The sequence below is a fragment of the Corvus kubaryi genome, unplaced genomic scaffold (assembly GCF_017639235.1).
Source record: "Corvus kubaryi isolate FWS band 111438036 unplaced genomic scaffold, C.kubaryi_AGA036_p1.0 37394, whole genome shotgun sequence".
NCBI lineage: Eukaryota > Metazoa > Chordata > Aves > Passeriformes > Corvidae > Corvus > Corvus kubaryi.
This window is the reverse complement of record NW_024581133.1, coordinates 13,568,782-13,587,023: the sequence shown is the minus strand read 5'-3', so window position 1 is coordinate 13,587,023 and position 18,242 is coordinate 13,568,782. Positions and strand designations below refer to the sequence as shown.

At 36.7% G+C, this 18,242-nt stretch overlaps 1 protein-coding gene across 7 annotated transcripts in view; it reads right to left on the bottom strand.

The window, feature by feature from the left end:
* The window catches only part of CGNL1 (cingulin like 1), a 55,569-nt gene that overhangs the window by 29,952 nt on the left and 7,375 nt on the right, over positions 1–18,242 (bottom strand). For 5 of the 7 annotated variants that reach the window (XM_042039453.1, XM_042039451.1, XM_042039455.1 and 2 more), the window contains 7 exons: positions 9,400–10,999; positions 8,781–8,875; positions 7,759–7,852; positions 6,753–6,854; positions 6,225–6,373; positions 5,601–5,736; positions 3,585–3,797 (listed from right to left, as the gene is read on the bottom strand). In XM_042039453.1, coding sequence (XP_041895387.1) covers positions 3,585–3,797; positions 5,601–5,736; positions 6,225–6,373; positions 6,753–6,854; positions 7,759–7,852; positions 8,781–8,875; positions 9,400–10,980 — 2,370 coding nt within the window. In that variant the 5' untranslated portion in view covers positions 10,981–10,999. Of the gene's footprint in view, positions 1–3,584; positions 3,798–5,600; positions 5,737–6,224; positions 6,374–6,752; positions 6,855–7,758; positions 7,853–8,780; positions 8,876–9,399; positions 11,000–11,833; positions 11,971–18,242 lie in introns of all 7 variants that reach the window. The other 2 variants (XM_042039452.1, XM_042039456.1) reach the window with 2 other exon arrangements.

Below are 18,242 nucleotides of genomic sequence, written 5' to 3'. Positions count from 1 at the left end.
AAAGCTTTATATAATTTTCTTATCTTGACGGGGTACCCTTGTAGTTGGTAACATGTGCAGAAAGCAACCACTGTCTTTTACTGTTCCTACATTTGTTCTGGTAAAATTCCTTCTTCTCTTTAATCATAACATAATCATATGTAACACATACATGTCAGTTAATGGTAACATGATCACCAGCTTCATTGCATTCTTAAATGTGTTGATAAATTAATCAACTCTAAACTCTGAGTGTCTGTTTTAACATTCTGAGAACAAGGTCAGACATACGACATGCCAAATAAATCGGTCAAGGTCAGGTTTAGATAAGCCTCTTCCTAACGTGATGATTACAGCTTTTTCTGAACAACACCATTTGTTCAGACTGCTTCTCTAAATACAGACATAAATGTGAAGTGCTGAACAGTTTGCAACTGCACTCCTGAGCTGATACAATTTCAGTGGAATTTGAACAGTACTAGTTGCAATCTGCTACAACCTTTTACCTGCAGTATTACATTCCAAAAGCTATTTCCAAATTTTACTGAAACAGTGGCACTTCATGTACAGTGATAGAGCACTCATGGTTAAAGTAAGTACAATTCTGGACTGCTGTGTTGTAGAGTCAGATTAAATAACAGAAATGCTTCTATGGCATGAAAAACTGGAATGGAATTCATATTAATCTTGCAATTATGGAGGAATCTATTCTTAATCAGAAAGACATTAATTTTAAAATTTATTATTAAATTAAAGGCAGTTATTATCCCACAGATGTATGTTATGGAAGAGTAGAACTTTTCCTCTTGTTAAATGAAAATAGTCTGCTCTCAGTTTCAATAAACAAGCTATGAAATCAAGAATAGTCACAGCCATCTCAAGACCACCACAAGCAAAAGACAAAACACAAAAGTAAGTTAAAAAGGTAAACTGTAGCAAAGAAAAATAACATCTATTAAGATATTTGTGGCTTTACATAAAAATCTCTATTAAAAAAACCAGAAACCAAATAATGACAACAAAAAAACCCAACAAAAACTCCCCAAACTAGCACCACATTAGTGAACATGAGAACAGAATCCTAATGACAAACAACCCTGCTCTGTTCTTCTACCAGATAACCTTGAGTATGTTTCTAACATTATTTACAAACAGATCTATGTGGCATTCTAATCACACAGACTAAATGCACTGTACATTACTTGCCAATCTAACTGAGGCCTCCAGCAGACGAAAATTCTGTTGATTTAACACTGGCATAAAAACTACTTCCTTTCTCCCAGCAAAAACTTCCTGAACAGCCTATATATCACGAAACACCTTTATTCATTGTACAAATCTGGATGATTTAGAAGCAACTTAAGTACAAATACTCTTGTACATAGAGATCCTGATACAACCTCATCTATCGAACATCAGTATCCACATTTTCTGTATGACAAACCACTATTACAGCATTTACACTCCTGTTTTCCTCATCAAATACAACAGAATGACCCTTTCCACTAATCTTTGATATAGATTTCTTGTGTCCTGCCATCCTGTATTAATCTTTCCACCTTGCAATAATATAAAAAAAAAAAAAAATTAGCAGGCCAAGTAGCTTCAATTGTATATGTCTCCTGCGTATTTCAGATTAATTATAATCCAAAGAATTAACAATATATATAAGATCACACCAGATCAGTCAGCTAACTTCCTGCAGAGAATGGTTATACTTTCCTGATAAATGATATATCAAACTCAACAAATAATCTCAGCCAGCAAGCATAAAAATAATGTTGTGCTTCAAGAAATCACTGAGTACAAATACTAGCAAGACTAAAAAAAAAAACCAAAAGCGAAACAAAACACCACCTTCCCATTAAACATGTTACAAGTTTTACTTCAAATAAAAATTTCAACTCAAATGGGAAGAGAACTGGTACGTAGACCAACACCAAATAAATTTCACTTTTGAACATCTTATTAAATTTACCATTATATAGACTATGTCATGCAAGTAAATAAATGCTATTTATAACTATCTCTAAGCCACAGCAACCCAGTCATAGAGCCATTTCCCAGACTGTGTTATTGTTATGCCAAACAGACTACTCTTTCATTTCTTGTCAGTCGTAATTACAGTTCCATAATTGAAATACAGTAAATTACCATGCACTAACTTTGAAAGATGGTTCATTGAGGTTGAGCTGTCACTACAATTACTGTGTAATAAAAAATGATAATTTAAATGTTCTGCTTTTCTCTCAAAGAAAAAAGTTTATTCAGTTCATGCAGCTCAGACAAGTCAAATATCTTCATGATGATGTAAAACAAAGAGAAACAACACATTTAAGCAAAGCCCAACAATCTCAAGTACAAGTCCTAGGCTGCATAAACAAACCAGCATTTATAAAATTTTCTAACCTCTGAAGAAAATTGCACATTTAAAAACAATCCTTTACAAGGATAATCTTTTGTCAGAATTCAATCATACAATATCTATCCAGCATCTTCCATGAGCTCCTACTTTGCTCACAGCATATAAAGCTTTGGAAACTTCTTTCGAGCTTCAAGCCTAATTTTCCCTCAGTTCTTTATTATGTTTTAGGTCACAACCAGCAGGGTAACTACAACTCACCTAAGACCAGTGTAGGTAAAAAAACATATATTAGCATGGGTATTTTTAAGCATAGAACTGGGCCTACAGTTCTGACACTGGTCAAGCACGGTTTGCCTGCAGAAATTTTCTCAAACATTTGAGAAATAAAACAAGGGAATACAGAAAAGACACAAAAAGCTGTCACTGTAAAAACAATGTTCAAAACTTTCAGAGAACTGTCCCCATCTCAAAAAAATCTGTCAATATATTCCTACCTGCTGCCTCTACAAAGAAAATTTCACAAAGGACATCTTTTGGAAAACAGTAACAAATATGCACATCTGAAACTTGTTCCTATTCTCCCTCTCACAAAGACTTCCTACTGATGCTGGAAGAGGCAATTCCTTCAGTTCTGTCTTCTTCCTGTCTGATTCAAAACACCCAAAACCCTGCTGTTTCCTTGTGCTCGGACTCCTTTGACCATTCAGTAAACAAGCTATGTTCAATAAATGAAAAGGACACAAAATAAAACACAAAAAGAAGTTGAATGGACAAGGTGGGACAATGCAACCAGGGAACAGGATGTGACACAAGAAGCTGAATGTAGGAACAATGGGCCGCAAAGAACTGCAGAGAACTGGTAGAAGTTATATGAACACTATGACTGGCAAAGCACACTGGTGCTCTTTAAGGGCATCTTCAAGGTTTTGGTGATTCTGTTTAACCCAAGACACGCAAATGGTCCTCTGCACTATACTCCCATATATTCTCCCTCAAAGTTTGCAATTAAGCAAATGCAGCGAATAACTGCTTGAAGAAACGACCACAACTTCAGGTGTGACAAACAATCAAAACATTAGGTGTGTATGAAATAAAACTTACTCTCAGCAGCCAAGAATCTCCTAGCCTAAATCTTTGCCTACTTTGCTAAGAAAATAGTAGTACCTGAAAGCATCTGGTATACAGCATCTGAGAAACATACGACCTTTCCCTGTTGAGGTAATTGTTATCACTTACGTACCTCTGTTGCTTTCTCCAGGCTCTGTCGTAGATCCAGCAATTCTTTATTGTGTTCCTCTTTAAGTTTATCCATCTCTGTGTCATGGCTGGATACCTCTTCTTTAAGTGCTCCTTTCAAAGCTGTGAGCTCTCTCTCTCTCTTTCTCAAAATCTCTTCTTGCTGATCTTTCGCTATTAATACTTCTTGCAGATCCTGCTTCATTTGCATCAGCTCCTAAAGCCCAAAATTAAACACAGCTGTGTGTCAAATAGCCCATGTGAATGTTCTGTTTATGTTTCACAGAAAGAAAGCACATAAGCTCCCCAAGGACAACTTCGTTTCATCTGACTGACATTTTTTACAGCTTTTATAGAAAGCTAAAAATTTACTAAACCCTAATATTACTAGAAGTATAACATATAGCTGATGTTTTATACAATAGGTCAACACGTCTGATGCTGCAAAATTATCAAGAGATTTTAATGGTGTATGTTATGCCATCTGCAAATAATACAGGAGTCACTCCTACATCCTACTTTCAGTAGCAATAAGGTAGATAAGAACAAAGACAAAGCATTTTCCCCCCAGTTGCAAGATGAACAAACTCAGCAATAATTCTTTGCTTTCTTTTCTGCTGGAAAGAATAAATAAAGTTGCTTCTTCAAGTGCTGAAGACAAAACAAGTGCTTCCCAACCAAGTCCATGTCTTCACACCCTTCCTCCTCCCACCAGGGTAAAGCCTAGAGGTCATTTCCCCTCTCCAAATTGCTGGGAAGGGAGTGGATAGTCAGTGAATCTGAAGACTAAAGACATGCATGCATACAAAATACAGAGTAACAGAAACAGTCAAAAATGTACCCCTTCAAGAATTCTCTAATTCGGTATTTCTCAAACTGTGAATAATTGTACTTTCGAAAGAGAATGTAGGCTTCCCCTGCACTGAAGGAGGATCAGTACATCTAAACCATTCCTGACAGAATCACCTACTCTGCCGTTAAAAGCCTAGAATGGAAGCGATGCTACCACCATCCCTGAGAGTATCTTCCTCTGTTTAATTACCAGTATCTGTTTAAATATCAGTATCAGAAACTTTTTCTAACACTTTCTTTAAATCTCTGCAGCTAAGTCTCTCATTTCTCACTCTATCTCCACACAACATAGAAAAATTGATCACTATCACCTTTCATTCTGTAAGATGTGTTTTTGACTCTTCCCTCACTTCTCCATTCAGATTGAAGTCTTTCTTCATAGGTAATGTTTTTCAGTACTAGCACCATCATTTGTGACATTCCCCTACTTGTGTCCAACTTTCAATTACAGTGCCTGAGATTTAAGAGAGTAATTTAAGAGTAATCAAATCTCACCCATACAAAACAAGGTAGTTAATTCTACTCAGCAGACCTTGCGTGCAAACATCTTTAACATTCTTGCACTGATACTCTTACACATCCTTATCAACAAATTTAATAAGCTGTGTTTCTATTTCATCATCAGTTTATTAGTATAACCACGGCTACAGACAATTCCTCTTTCATCCCAAGGCGACAGAAACCCTGTAACTCTTTTGTTCCTCTCCAGACTCTTACCCCTTCTCTTTTCTCCCTGGTCCCAATAGAAAGCCAACAATCTAGAGACTGCTCTGTTGAGTTCTTTTAATTTTCTTAGTTGAATCTCATCTGGCCTTGGTAATATATACATCTTCTTTGAACTGATCTTCCCTGTTCTGACACAAATCCTAACTGCTAAAACTGACTGAGATTACTATCTGATAATAGTGGATAACTCACCTGTGTGTCAACCATTAAGATATCTGTTCTCCTGCTCCACAAAACAATGGTACTTACACTTTGTATTCCTTTTAGGGTTAATGCAGTTATCGTAACATGCTTTCTTAGGTCACCTAATAATGGTACATTGGTTTGGATTAATAGAATAGGAAAAGCAAAGGCATGTATTTCTTCCACCAGTATCTTAATCCCCTCTTCTCATGCAATTTTTCTGATTTTCTGATCCTCCTTCTGGTACTTTGTAACTAACCTCAATCAGAATCTCTTTCTCCCCTTCATCGGTATGTTTTGCATTATCCAGTTCATCATGCATCTCAGAGAGCTGGTCTTGAAGATCTCTGATCTCAGTCTGGTGTTTCTCCTGTTCCATCTTCACTTGAAAAAGCCTCATCAGTAAAAATCAGACAGGATTTTTTAATTTGTAGAAATACTAATTTGTTCATTCAAGTACTAAAAAGACACACATTCCCATGTTGCCCACAAGAGAATGGGATATAATGAGGCAGAAAAATTAAATGTCAGAGGGGTAAAAATGACAAATCTTCTAAGGTATTTAAGTGGGGAGTTGTGTTTTATTTCAGACCTGGTACTCAAGCCATTCAAACGTTTCCACATTTCAAAGACTTGAACTATATATTTTGACTGTGAAATATTAAAGCAATTTGCACTAAGAAGAAAACTAAATTCAGCAATCTTTCTCTTCCTTCTAGATATTCTAAAGGCGTAACTCTTTTAAATGTAGACACACTTCCTACAGTAACAAATGTCACTCATCTGGTTCCATCAACATATTCTGGAGACACAGGTACTTTTAATTTAAAAGGTTTAAGAAAAGGTACAAATTTCAATGATAACTTTTCTAGAATTAACTCACTCCTCCAGGTTTTGCCTGAGTTCCTTCTCGTTTTCTTCCAGCTGCTTTTTTAAGGCTTCCTTTTCACATATACTTTGATCAAGCTGCAACTGAAGATCTTTCAGGCTTGCTCGTGTAGCCTCTCTCTCTTCTTTGGAATTTTGCTGATTCTGAATTTTGTAACCAAAAGTTAAGCAAAATAGTAGACAGCAGCTACATTGAGTAATAGTTTGTCTCTCAGTCCATGTCTGTCTGGCTGCAACCAACAGATTAACATTTACCTCTGCAGACACCTAAGAAATTCTTTGTGCATGTGCTTTAGTCACTGCTCCTAACTCCTTCTCAAACACTGAGAAGAGATTTTTTTACAAAGGGTAACAATGCTATGACCAACCACACTTTAAATAAAAAGCCTTCTGAAAAAGCACAGGTATAACTGGATTAAGAAGAATATGAAGCAAAAGGGGTTCAGCTGGAGGATCAGTTGTCACTTATTTTTAAAAGTGTATTTGAAATAGTCAGAAGCTTTATAACAACAAAGTGCTGTACCCTAATTTCCAGATCCAGTTTTTTCTCTAACTCTTCCACTTTCCTTTCAAGTTCTGCTTTTTGTTCCACCAATGCTTTTACTTCAGCCGAAGAATCCGAAACCTACAATTAAATATAGACATTTATTCCCACAAAGCCAAGATGTTCCTTGAGAATAGTTTCTTTTTTTTTAATCTAAAGCAAAATTACAAGCAAGACTAACAAAGTGTACCATCAACTGCCTGAGCTCACCAGGGATTTTTCATATGGGTCAGGCCAAGCTAAGATTTTCAAAGAAACCATGATTTCATTTTCATAAAACTTCTTGGTAATTGCTCAAGGCAGGTTGACAGTAGAACAGAAAATATACAAATATAAAGAAAAATTCAAATTAAGCAACGTATGAATCAAATCATGTGTATTTGGGGCCAATTGTACTGAGATACCACTAATTATGCAAAATGGACATCAAAGGAAAGCATGTCCTTATCTTAAGACAGATTTTTCAAATACCTTTTTTAGGTAATTTCCTAGGGTGTGTTTTGCAAATAAATAATGCTGTCATTAATAACAAAAGCTACATGAGTCTCTCATTCCATGTCTGTCTCACTGCAGTCAAAAGACTAACATTTATCTCTGCCAAGAAATTTTATCTTTACCCAAGAAATTTTATGTGAATGTGCCTAACATTTTTCTTCACTGCTCCAACTCCTTCTCAAATACTAAGAGATTTCTTAAAAAGGTTAACTGCGCTGTCAGCAACTACATTTAAAATCTTCTGAAAAAGCACAGGTATATCTAGATTAAGAAGAATATGAAGAAAAAAATTTTCATTTTTAATTCTCATAGAGGATAAAATAATAAACAATAAGCATTTAATCCTTCTCATGCCATCAAAATTAAGCTATACTCCTGAGGAACTACATTAATAGCTTAGTTAAAGTCAGTAAGGGGATTCAGATTCTCCAAGCCCTCTCTGAATACTGCACCAATTGAAACACATCAAAGCAAATTAAGAATTCTTTACCTGCGTCTTTCCAGCAGCTCTTGACTTTAAAGTCTGAATTTTCTCAAAAACCAAATTCACTTTCCTCTTTGTTGCATCATCATTATCAGGGCTTCTAAAACAGACAGTACAAATAAGCAATTATATGATCAAAGTTACTATTTTGTTAACATGAAACCAAATTCGGAGTGTCCAAACTAATTACAATCTCCACAAAAACATCCAAAATAATACAAACAAATCAGAAATTATCTTAACTATGATTTATTAAAATCTTTAAAGGGAGGAGTTAAAAATTTGTATTCCAACTGTTTTCTAGAAAGGCAACCAAACAAAAAAGATCACTGAACTCTTGAAGTGCAAATCTCTTCTGTAAGACTGTGGCTGTGGAAAGACATATTCAGCACGTATATTATTCGAACAGACCAAAATAAGTAGTTGTACTAGGCTTTACAAGCCCCGACTACTGTACCATAAAATAACACTTAAACAGGCCCCAGAACCTGCTATATCAGGAATGAAAAGAAATTTAAATGTATCATGTATTTTTAATTAAACCTTCCTTTATATTTCAGTAAGTTATCAGTAGAAAATACCAAGAGTTACAGGTGCACAAAGGATTAAAGGCACAGCAACAAGAGGGCCTCTGTCAAACCTTAGGAAATAACACTTTGTTGTTGTTGCTGTTTTTAAAAAACCCAAACGCTTAAACTTCCATGAGGTATGATCTGGATTCTCCAATAACCTCTGTATTATACAAACTTTAATTCCAGATGTATTTAAAAGACAAACCATAATCTGATTCACAAGTTTCAAGGGCATTTAATCATATCCTGTACAATACCTTATGTAAGTCTTGATAGCCTGGGTACTTGGGGATCCTATAATTAGTCCTTAGAGGACACAGCTGAGATACAGAATTGTGAAAAAGATGTTTAATTTAATTATAGCTTTCACTTTACTGTTTCACATTTTAAGTGTAATAGAAGACAAATACCGAGAAAATACAGTCTCCTATCCAAAAGTTAAATATGTTTACTGACCCTTCCTTAAGGTAATTGTAAAGTATCTGCTTAGCAGTCTCTTCATTAGTTTGCTGTGCAAGATCTTGCTGGCCTTTTAAGAGATCAGGAGTTGCCTAAAAGATAAAAGTAAAATGTCAAAAGACAACAATCCTGTAAGAGTTATAAATACAAACGGTATGACTGGACTTCTCCATTCTATCCTATTAATGAAAACTTTTATGTACTATGGACCTCAAGTTCTGAAAGAGCCACTGGAATTTTGGCTTACTACAATAAGAAACTACACTTCACACCAGAAGAAAAAAGAAAACAACTTGATTTTGCATACATATCTTTTCACATTCTACTTTTGTGCATCTATGTTTAAGAATCATCATAACATCATTTACGAGAATCTGTCTGGCCTCACCACCTTCCTTTACCCATACAAAAATCAGTTTTGTTACAAATCAGGTTTTCTATACTTACAACAACAACAAAAAATTTATATTTACATTTCTCCAGAACAGTCCCATTTGAAAGTATTGTATGATGGGAGTTTGTGCTAATGAAGACCAGAAAAATACACAATTAACAATATGGCAGCTTTCATATGCTAGAGTGCAAAGGACTGCTTAAAGAACAAATTCAAAATTACCTGTATATTAGGGACGGACGGAAATGTTTTTACAGAGATCTTCTTGGCTCCTGATTCAGGTGTACTTGTGATTGGGTTTGGCAACAACAAAGTGGAAGTTACTGTCTTAACTTCCTCTCTCTTACTCTGTCCTGGGAGTGTAGCTGACCTACCCGTCAAGCTCTCGGTATCAGCTCCAGTACGTTTATGGTGCTGCAAAGAGCTGAAACTGCCACTCTGAGTGTCTTTATTGGGCATTTGCAATTTTCCAATACTTCGAGCAGAAATCTTCATCTCTTTGGAAGGTGACTTTTGATCTCTGGATAACTGCTTGTGAAGGCAAACTTTAGATGGTCTCAGCAAGTGCTCAGTTGACTTACCCAAGCTTTTACTGAATTCACCTACAGAATCAGAATTTACATCAAGTCCTAATGACAAGACACTATCAACGCTTCTTGATCTTTTACGATCATCTGGATGAATTCTATTCCTTTTTCCTGACCTGCCTCTTCTGTGAGCATCAACTTTCTTATCAAACTTTTCAATTAGCTGATCCACTCCTGGAAGTGAACCAGTGTCAATATCACGACCAGTTCCTGGCAAGAATGGAATGTATCTCCTGTTTTCATGCCGGTTAACATTGTCTGCGTAGATGGCATACTCTTGGTCATCCAGTAAAAATCTGTATAAGGAATTTGCAGAAGTGGGAGTAGCGGATGAGGACGATGATCTCCGTGAGTCATTCAATACCGGCCCAGCTGAGTCTTGCCTGCGGAAGGGAAGAACATCTGGTCTAGGTTTTTTTGTCTCAGGATAAGCAGTAGGGCTAACACACGGGGATCCTCCTGCAGGTGAAAATGACTCTGAAACACACGTGTCACTGGGGCTGATACCGCTACTGGGACAATCCAGCAGCTGCTGATTTGAATCTTCTACTGACCTGTTCAGATGTATTTTTTTTGAATTTGCTTTGGTTGGCTCTGCAAGGTACTTATTTGTTTTCTGTAGGGATGCTACTTTAGATGAGGAAATCCAAGGCTTTGCTTCAGTTTTTTCATCTGCAAAAGACTTAGATTTACTGCACACAGAAGACTGGTAATTATCCAAGTTCAAGTTATTTTTTTCAGGATCATAAGGCTGCAGAAGTTCAGGATGTCTTTGAAAATTCAACAAATATGAAGATTTCATAGTTTCATCTCTAAAATCTGGCATTCCACTTTCCTTTTCAGCCACATTGGTTATCTTCAGTTTTTTATGCATAGACGGTTGCATGTGCTGTGTTCCAGCAAATTTTGTACGTTCACTGATTTTGTCCTCCAACTTAAAAGCAGTATTGGAGTCTGTGGCTGGTTTGTTTACAGTCTGAGGAATGACCTGCTGTTCTTTTCCAGGAGGAGGAGGATTTTCTGACAAACATCCTTCTGTATTGTTCAGTACTATGTAAGGATGTCCATCGATTCCTTGGACTCTAATGCTGACACCATAAGACCCTGCCCTAGAATTTTGCGCATTTTTAGTTTTTTGAGTCTCTTCACTTGCGAGTTCAAGAGTGACTTCATAGTCCTGGTGCATGTGCTTAAAACCAGCAAAATACGGCTCCATGTCTATCAGAGGATTATTCCTGAAAAGGAGAAAAATTACAAAATTGTCATTGTTTTAAGTAAGTTAGATTATTTCATTAATTACTTTATTCCACCATTCAATGTAACTATGAAGACTAATGGCAATATGCAGGGAAATCAATATCCAAGCTCTACCCAAGCCCCAAGCAAATACGCTGTGATACAAAGACAAATGCCAGACTGACACATTCTGGATCAATGTAATGTTATTCTATGAATGTTACCTTCACACAGTTGGTGCTCATTGCTTTGTGATCAAATGACTTCAAATATAAGCAACTCTGGTATAATTTTTTGAATTGAAGCATGACTTTTGGGTATTTCCACTATATTTACTGAAAGACTGTACCCTTCACAAACCAATGATCATTTTTAAGCCAGCATTTAGGACCAGCCATATTAACATTTAAATATAAGCCCAGGAGAACAAAACACAACCAGGTAGTTTTAGGTTTTATGAGTTTCAGGTAACTAAAGCACTGCAAGGAAGGTCAATATCCTCATTCCTCTGAGTTGTGGTTTTTAGGTACTTGGCTTTCAACATTTGTTTCTAATGACATCTGAAAATAAACTTTTTCATTTATTATCTCCTTGTCATCCCTAAGAATAAACTTTCCTACAGATTAATTTAACAATCTCCCAAATGTAAACTTGTTCCAAAAAACTCTGGTTGCTATTTTAAAACAAGATACTTTGCTGAGCAACAAAAATAGAAAAACACTGCTAGTATTTCCAAGGTTGACAGTGCCTTTTTCAGAAGCAATGGGAATGCTAACTCCAGCCTATACGGGCCAAAACTGTTTCAATCTAGAAAACAATAAATTCAACCCTACCTGTGTTTTTAATGTTAAATGCCATTCTTTCTTTCTCTAACAGCTGGGTTTGCAGGCAGTTTTACTTTACTGTCTGTGGCAGATTATGAGCCAACTGTCTAAAGGCAGAGGCAGTGCAGTGACAGTAGGAGCTGTGTCTACAAAAGAATGGAACACAAGACTGTGAGACTGATACAAAACCTGGAGGGAATAAACTTTTGAACTGAGCTGGGGAGTTGAGTCATCACTGAGGCCTGACAAACCCAAGATTACTAAATGATGGTAATCAGCAGGAGGAAACCAAAACAACAGGGTATCTCATGGAAAAACAAACCTCTGCAGCCAGTTTCACTCTCCTGTCTATCTCAGCAGGAACCACCTCCCTCAGATATTCTAGTCAAGAGCAGAGTTCTCATTTTTCCTGACAGTGAATGAAAAAGTTTGGCTCAATATTCACAGTATACTAATTTCCATCCAATTCTTTGTTCTACCAGGATAGCTCCCCTCAAAAACCACTTTCTCTCTCTAAAAACCAACTAACTCCAGCTCCTCCTCAACAGCAGGCTTGTAAGTTAAAGTCACACATGGCACATTTGCATGTGACCGTGCAAGTGAGAGAAACCCATGATTTACACATAGTTGGTAGCACTCATCTGTAGTGGATGAATATGTGAACATCGTTACAAAAGGCTCTCCACACCTGGCAATTCCAGCCAGATTATGGATGTCACTAAGACAAACTGCTCAGCATATGAAACTTTACACTACACCTTCAAGCTGTATTAGCAGTCCTATAAAGAGAGTAAAGTTTATCTGAATTTATCAATAATGGTATCAACTAAAAAATATAAAAAGGAGTCAATAAAAATAAACCTAAAAGCTAAAAAAACCATAAATTATATCAATCAGTATAAGGAACAGATAAGCAATACATTACAATATGTCTATTAGGGGTGACGGCAAAAGCAGTGCTTTCAAACTTGTTGCAAACTTGCTAAAAATATTAAATAACCAGAAAAATACAACCAAACAACCCCCACCCCCTCAAAAATAACCACAAAACACCAACTCTCCTCTATATGAGGAAGCAATATTTAGGTGAATAATCTACCTTAAATTAATATGTTTAATTTGTCTTTAAAACCATAAAGAAGTATGTGTATTTGTCTCCTTCACATGCATTGTACTAATAAAACTCTACATTTATTTTTTATTATATTTACATTTTATTGTACAAAAGGATAAAACTTTGTAGAAATAAAAGAGCTAAACCAACTGGTTTTTAAATAACACATTTTATCTTTCTGGAACTGTGGAAAAAAAAAAATTACACATATAAATTCCCATGACATCAACAAGAAAAAAGACAGATGACTCTACTATTCAAATATTTGAAGGTTTTACTTAGAATTTCTATTTTGTAGGATGTCAAGCTGCATTGGGTAATACTCACATGAACTACATTATATCAAACAGCTGTTTTACAATACACAAAAAAAGTGGTTTTGCAATTTTGTAAGCATTTTTAAATTAAAGAAAAAGCATTACTGGCTTTCATCACACACAGCCTTTCTGAGGAAATCCTGAAACTATGTTAATTGATTAATTACAGTTGCAGTCATTCTCCTGCACACACATCATACAGTCACATCTCAGGCTCTGGCAGGGTTACAGCAACAGAGGAGGATAAAAGGACTGAAGCTGTTCCTCTCCCATCTGTTTGTCCTATTCCTCTGACAGATGTCACCATTGCAAAAATGAAAACATCTGAAAACTCTGATGGCTGAGTACATACCTCAGTCATGAAAAACTGCAGATTGGCATACTCAGGTAAATGAAATCAGCCTTGTGCTCCATGCTGTGACCGCCTGAAATCCTGACATCTGATACAGTGCAGGAGCTGACAGCTGGGGGCCCTGACAGCTACAACTGCCCAGTTTTAATCTTCTGTAAGTCTGCTGAAGCCCTCAAATGCTATGACAAAACAGTCTGTTTACTCTTCAGCTTATGAAAAGAGGTTAGATATTTAAATGACAGCTGGGAAGGCAATTTCCCTGTTTGTGTAGCTCCTTGTTACATACTTGTAGTTACTTAAAAAAATAAAGAAGCTTTTTTTTTAAATAGAGAGGGATATAAATCCAAATTCAAGGTCTTCTACCAAGCTACTACTTTAAATTTTAAACAATATGGTCTTGCTAGTAATTTTAATTGCTGTCTCAGAGTTTAAAAATACAATTTTCAGAAAACAGAAGCAATGACTGTTAAAGTTTTAATTAGGTGAAAGACTATCATTCTATTATAAAATCAATTCCTATCTCATATCTGTGAAACAAGTATCATTACAACATCATATACAAATTAATCAGAACATAAGAAAAGACTGCTTCAAGAAATTCGTTTCTTTTGAAAATATTCTACTTGCTAAAACAGATAATACAGTCAATGACACACAACCATCAGCATCTTGCAATCAGGTCAGCAGTAAAGCACCATGGAATGATGGGATCACCTGTTTTGTCAGCAACATGGCCTTGGACTGCCTGAGGTGAGCAGAAACTTTCAAACTGAATTTGTGTTTTAAATTCATTGTCAGGGATAGCAACCTTTAAAAACTTCTATGAACAAACAAACAAAACTGGCACTCAAAGCTGCTCAAGCCTTTCACTTTTGAGACTTCTAAAATTAGACTTCATAAAGGTGTTTAAACACTCATTTTAACTACTGACTTCAGTGGGTATGGAAGTCCCATTATTTTATCATTACTCAAAAATGGTTTCATTTTTTGGAACAACTTCTTTTTGCCAAAAATAGAAACTATGACATTTTTGTTTATAAAGAGAACTTGTCAGCAGAGGCTTTCATATCTGAAAATCCAATACTCTGCATGCTCTTCTGTAGCAGTTTGTTGTTCGGTGGTGATATGATACTCTGCAAAGAGCCACAGGAGATGAGCACCGAAGGTTTAACAGGTCAAAAACTTTTTGTTTAAATTCTTTAAAAACATTTCCTTTCACAGCTATTTTCTAGCTAGCTAACAGGAGTTATGTGAGACCTGCCTGACAAAAAAGAAAACCTCTGTCATCTGGAACCCTGGCTGCTGTCCCTGACAACATTAGCAAAAAAGAGTGCCTTTGAGAAATATACCCCTGTGCCAGACAGGTCTCTTCCCTTCTTAACATTACAGCATTACAAAGGCATGGAATTGTCTCCACTACCCATTTCAGTTCTTCTTTAGCCAAATCTACATGACAGATTTATTCACAAAAATTGCTTTCCCAATTCTGTTAAATGCCAAACTCTGCATGAGAACCTTGCTCTCCTGTATCCTGCCCACACACCCTCATTACAAAGCACCTCTGGCTTTGTGCTCCAGCCTTTGAGCCAACCACCTGCCTTGGACGGACAGACAGACAGACAGGGCTGCCGGGACACACAGTCCAGGCAGAGATGGTGACCAGCGTGGCGGGACACACTACCCCACCAATGGATATGTTCCCTGGCCTCCTGAAAGAGCCACACATGCTTCAAAGGTACTGCTTCACATTACACATATGCTCCTTTTGCATACATCTAGTGAGGGAATATGGAAAAATGAAAGAGATCTCATTGTTCTTATGGCACTAGGACTCCTCCCTAGCTCCCTTAATGTCAAAAAACCAGAAACTCCCCCACATCCAATACCCCAATCCTGAGTCTCCTCAGACTGGATCACCTGAAGATTTTTCATTAAAGGAAGATGAGGGCATACCTCATTATCTTCTGAATATTTTGGAATTCTGAAAATGTTTAGCTATTTGAGGCTAAATTACCAAATGACATTTGGTTCCATGTAATTTATTTCCAGATTTTATTACCATAAGAAAAAAAAACTCCTCATGGCCCATATTATTTAATCAGTGTCTTTTTTGAAAAAGCAGGATGTAACAGTTTATGGCTGTTTACTCCAGATATTTCACATGCACAGCAAAATTCCAGGAAGGAACTATAAAATTTGTTCTCCAGCCTTACATAACATTGAGCTTGCTCTCCAAGCTAAATAATGGATTCTCTGTGCAGCTGACTATTCAGAAAGTATCAGCAATATCACACAAAGTGGGTGTTAGGTCAATAACAAATGACAGCGTTACGGAAAAAGGACAGGAAGTAACTTTAGGAGAGAAGAGGAAGGAAAACTTACATTCTGTGAGGGTAAAGAAAAGGAAGCAGACAGGATAATTCATGGTAAGAGCAAAACTGTAATGTTTTTACACTTGATGGAAAACAATGTCACAAACATACATTGCAAGTATGAGGGGAAACTTCATCATTGTCAACCCTATCTACAATTTGCTTCTGCAAAAGAAAAATGGGCCTGGGCTGCTGCGCCTTTTAGTCCATGTGGAAGATAGCTCTGGGGTAGGATAAGTGTATTTCATCTACTGCTTACAGAGAGCAGAAGGGAGAAAAGTGCAATTTTAAAATTCTATATATGGGACTGTAAAAAAAAGACAATAAAACTCATTTAAGAGCAAACTGACAATATCCAGCAACAGAAAGACATCTGAAACAAGTTTGCTATCTTTCCAACAGATTCCTTATCCCCATTTAAGATTTTTTCCTACTTGAGGTTTTTTTGTCTATATAAAATTGTATTTATAGCACATCTGGCAGTTATTCCCCCCAATTATTAGAAAGAAAATGATGATAGTTACAGTATACAATGAAACTGTCACCATTTGTTTTTCCCCAGCACTGTCTGTAAACTGCCACTCTCTGTCTAGTGGTCAAAATTCAAAACTTTCAAAAGGCCTATAACAAACGACTCTTTACAATATATCATGCCATACTATATCTGCAGGCATCAGCGAGGAAAAAAAAACTACTCAGAGATTTATTTTATTATTGGTCAGCTTTTCTGATGTTAGCATCAAAGACCTACCTAAAATTTCGATAAATGAAGAACTGGAAAACAAACCACTGAGTTTTCAAATATTCATTCCCGTTTAAACCAGCCCAAAAAGCTTAATGTCCCACCTCTTCTTCCTACTTGTTGGAAGGAAAGATACTGTGACAAGTTCTATATTTGAAAACAATCAGGAGTTCCAGTGAACCTAGGCCACACGGCACGTATTTTTCAAAATTCCATATACCAGTGTTAGACTGCAAGGACTTATGCTTGGTATCATACAGACACAAGACCAAATCAAGGCATCTTCAGCATTCAAGACAGGGCTGACCTATCGCTATAGGCAGAGTCAGCCTTACATATTTCATAAAAAGCTAGCAAATTATATTCTTCAAAAAACACTCCATCTAAATGCACTTAGTACTAGATGCCATGCACCACCTTAGCTCCAGTCCCCCCACGCACCTGTATTAGCAACTGGTGCAGTGTAAAGAGGAAAGGACCAGGTGTGACCTGCTTCATCCCCTGTGGTTCCAGAGCTGTACATCCAACACTGCACTGCTCCCTGCAGTGAGATTCACACCCACTGCCAGTCCAAACTATGCACAGTGCCCACAAAGAGAAGTAAATACTGGAGGACCACACACCCACAATGCAAGTGGGCCATGCAAGCCTCCCTCCAAAAGCAGTAATTCCAGCCTCCACACCAGAAGCCATGCAGGTCTGTGCCTTTCATAAATGCAACGTGAGTTGTTTTTTTTTCCTTTGACAAGCTGTGATTAAATACGGTAGTCATATAGCTTTGGGTGCATAATGAAAAATGAAGTCCAGCCAGGAACACTGACCCAGAGAAATACTTTTTTATAGGAAGTATGTCAACATTTCTGAATTAATTGCTTTCATTTTTATTCTGTGAAAAATACCACTCTCTATTCTGATTTCAGATGGCAGCCTATAGATGACAAGTTAGAACTTCCTCCTGCAGGATGAAAATTCCAAGTAATTCTTTTCTTCCATAGCTGTTAGTGAAAGCCAACAGCCATGCTTTGGTTAGTATGCACTACAGATACTATTTTATCAAGTTCTCCCAAAATGCAGCGGAGCAAAGTGGATGATCTTTGGTTTTGCTGCCTTAGAAAGGAGAATTTCAGTTTCAGTTCCCCCCAAGTATTATACAACCCTACTCAGATAGCCAGCCAATAAAACAGAATATTAGTAGTCACCTTTCCAAGGACAGGAAGAGGCTGTATTTAATAAAGACTGTCAGTAGAAGAAACAACTAAAAGCAATTAGAGTAAAAGATACTGTTCACTTGCTTACAACTTGGTTCATACTCCCTCTGGCTGAAAAATGTTGTGTGTGAGGAAGTCTCCACGTTTGAAATGTAGAACATCTTGTTAGTCCTATGAAAGTATGTGACAGATCAGCCAAATGCTTGAGCTGTGTGACAACTAGCAGGTTTTGTTGGCTTATTTGTTGGCTGTTTTTTATTTTTTTTCCAAATGAAAATCTGCTTCAATGGCTGTAAGACAACAACACCACATT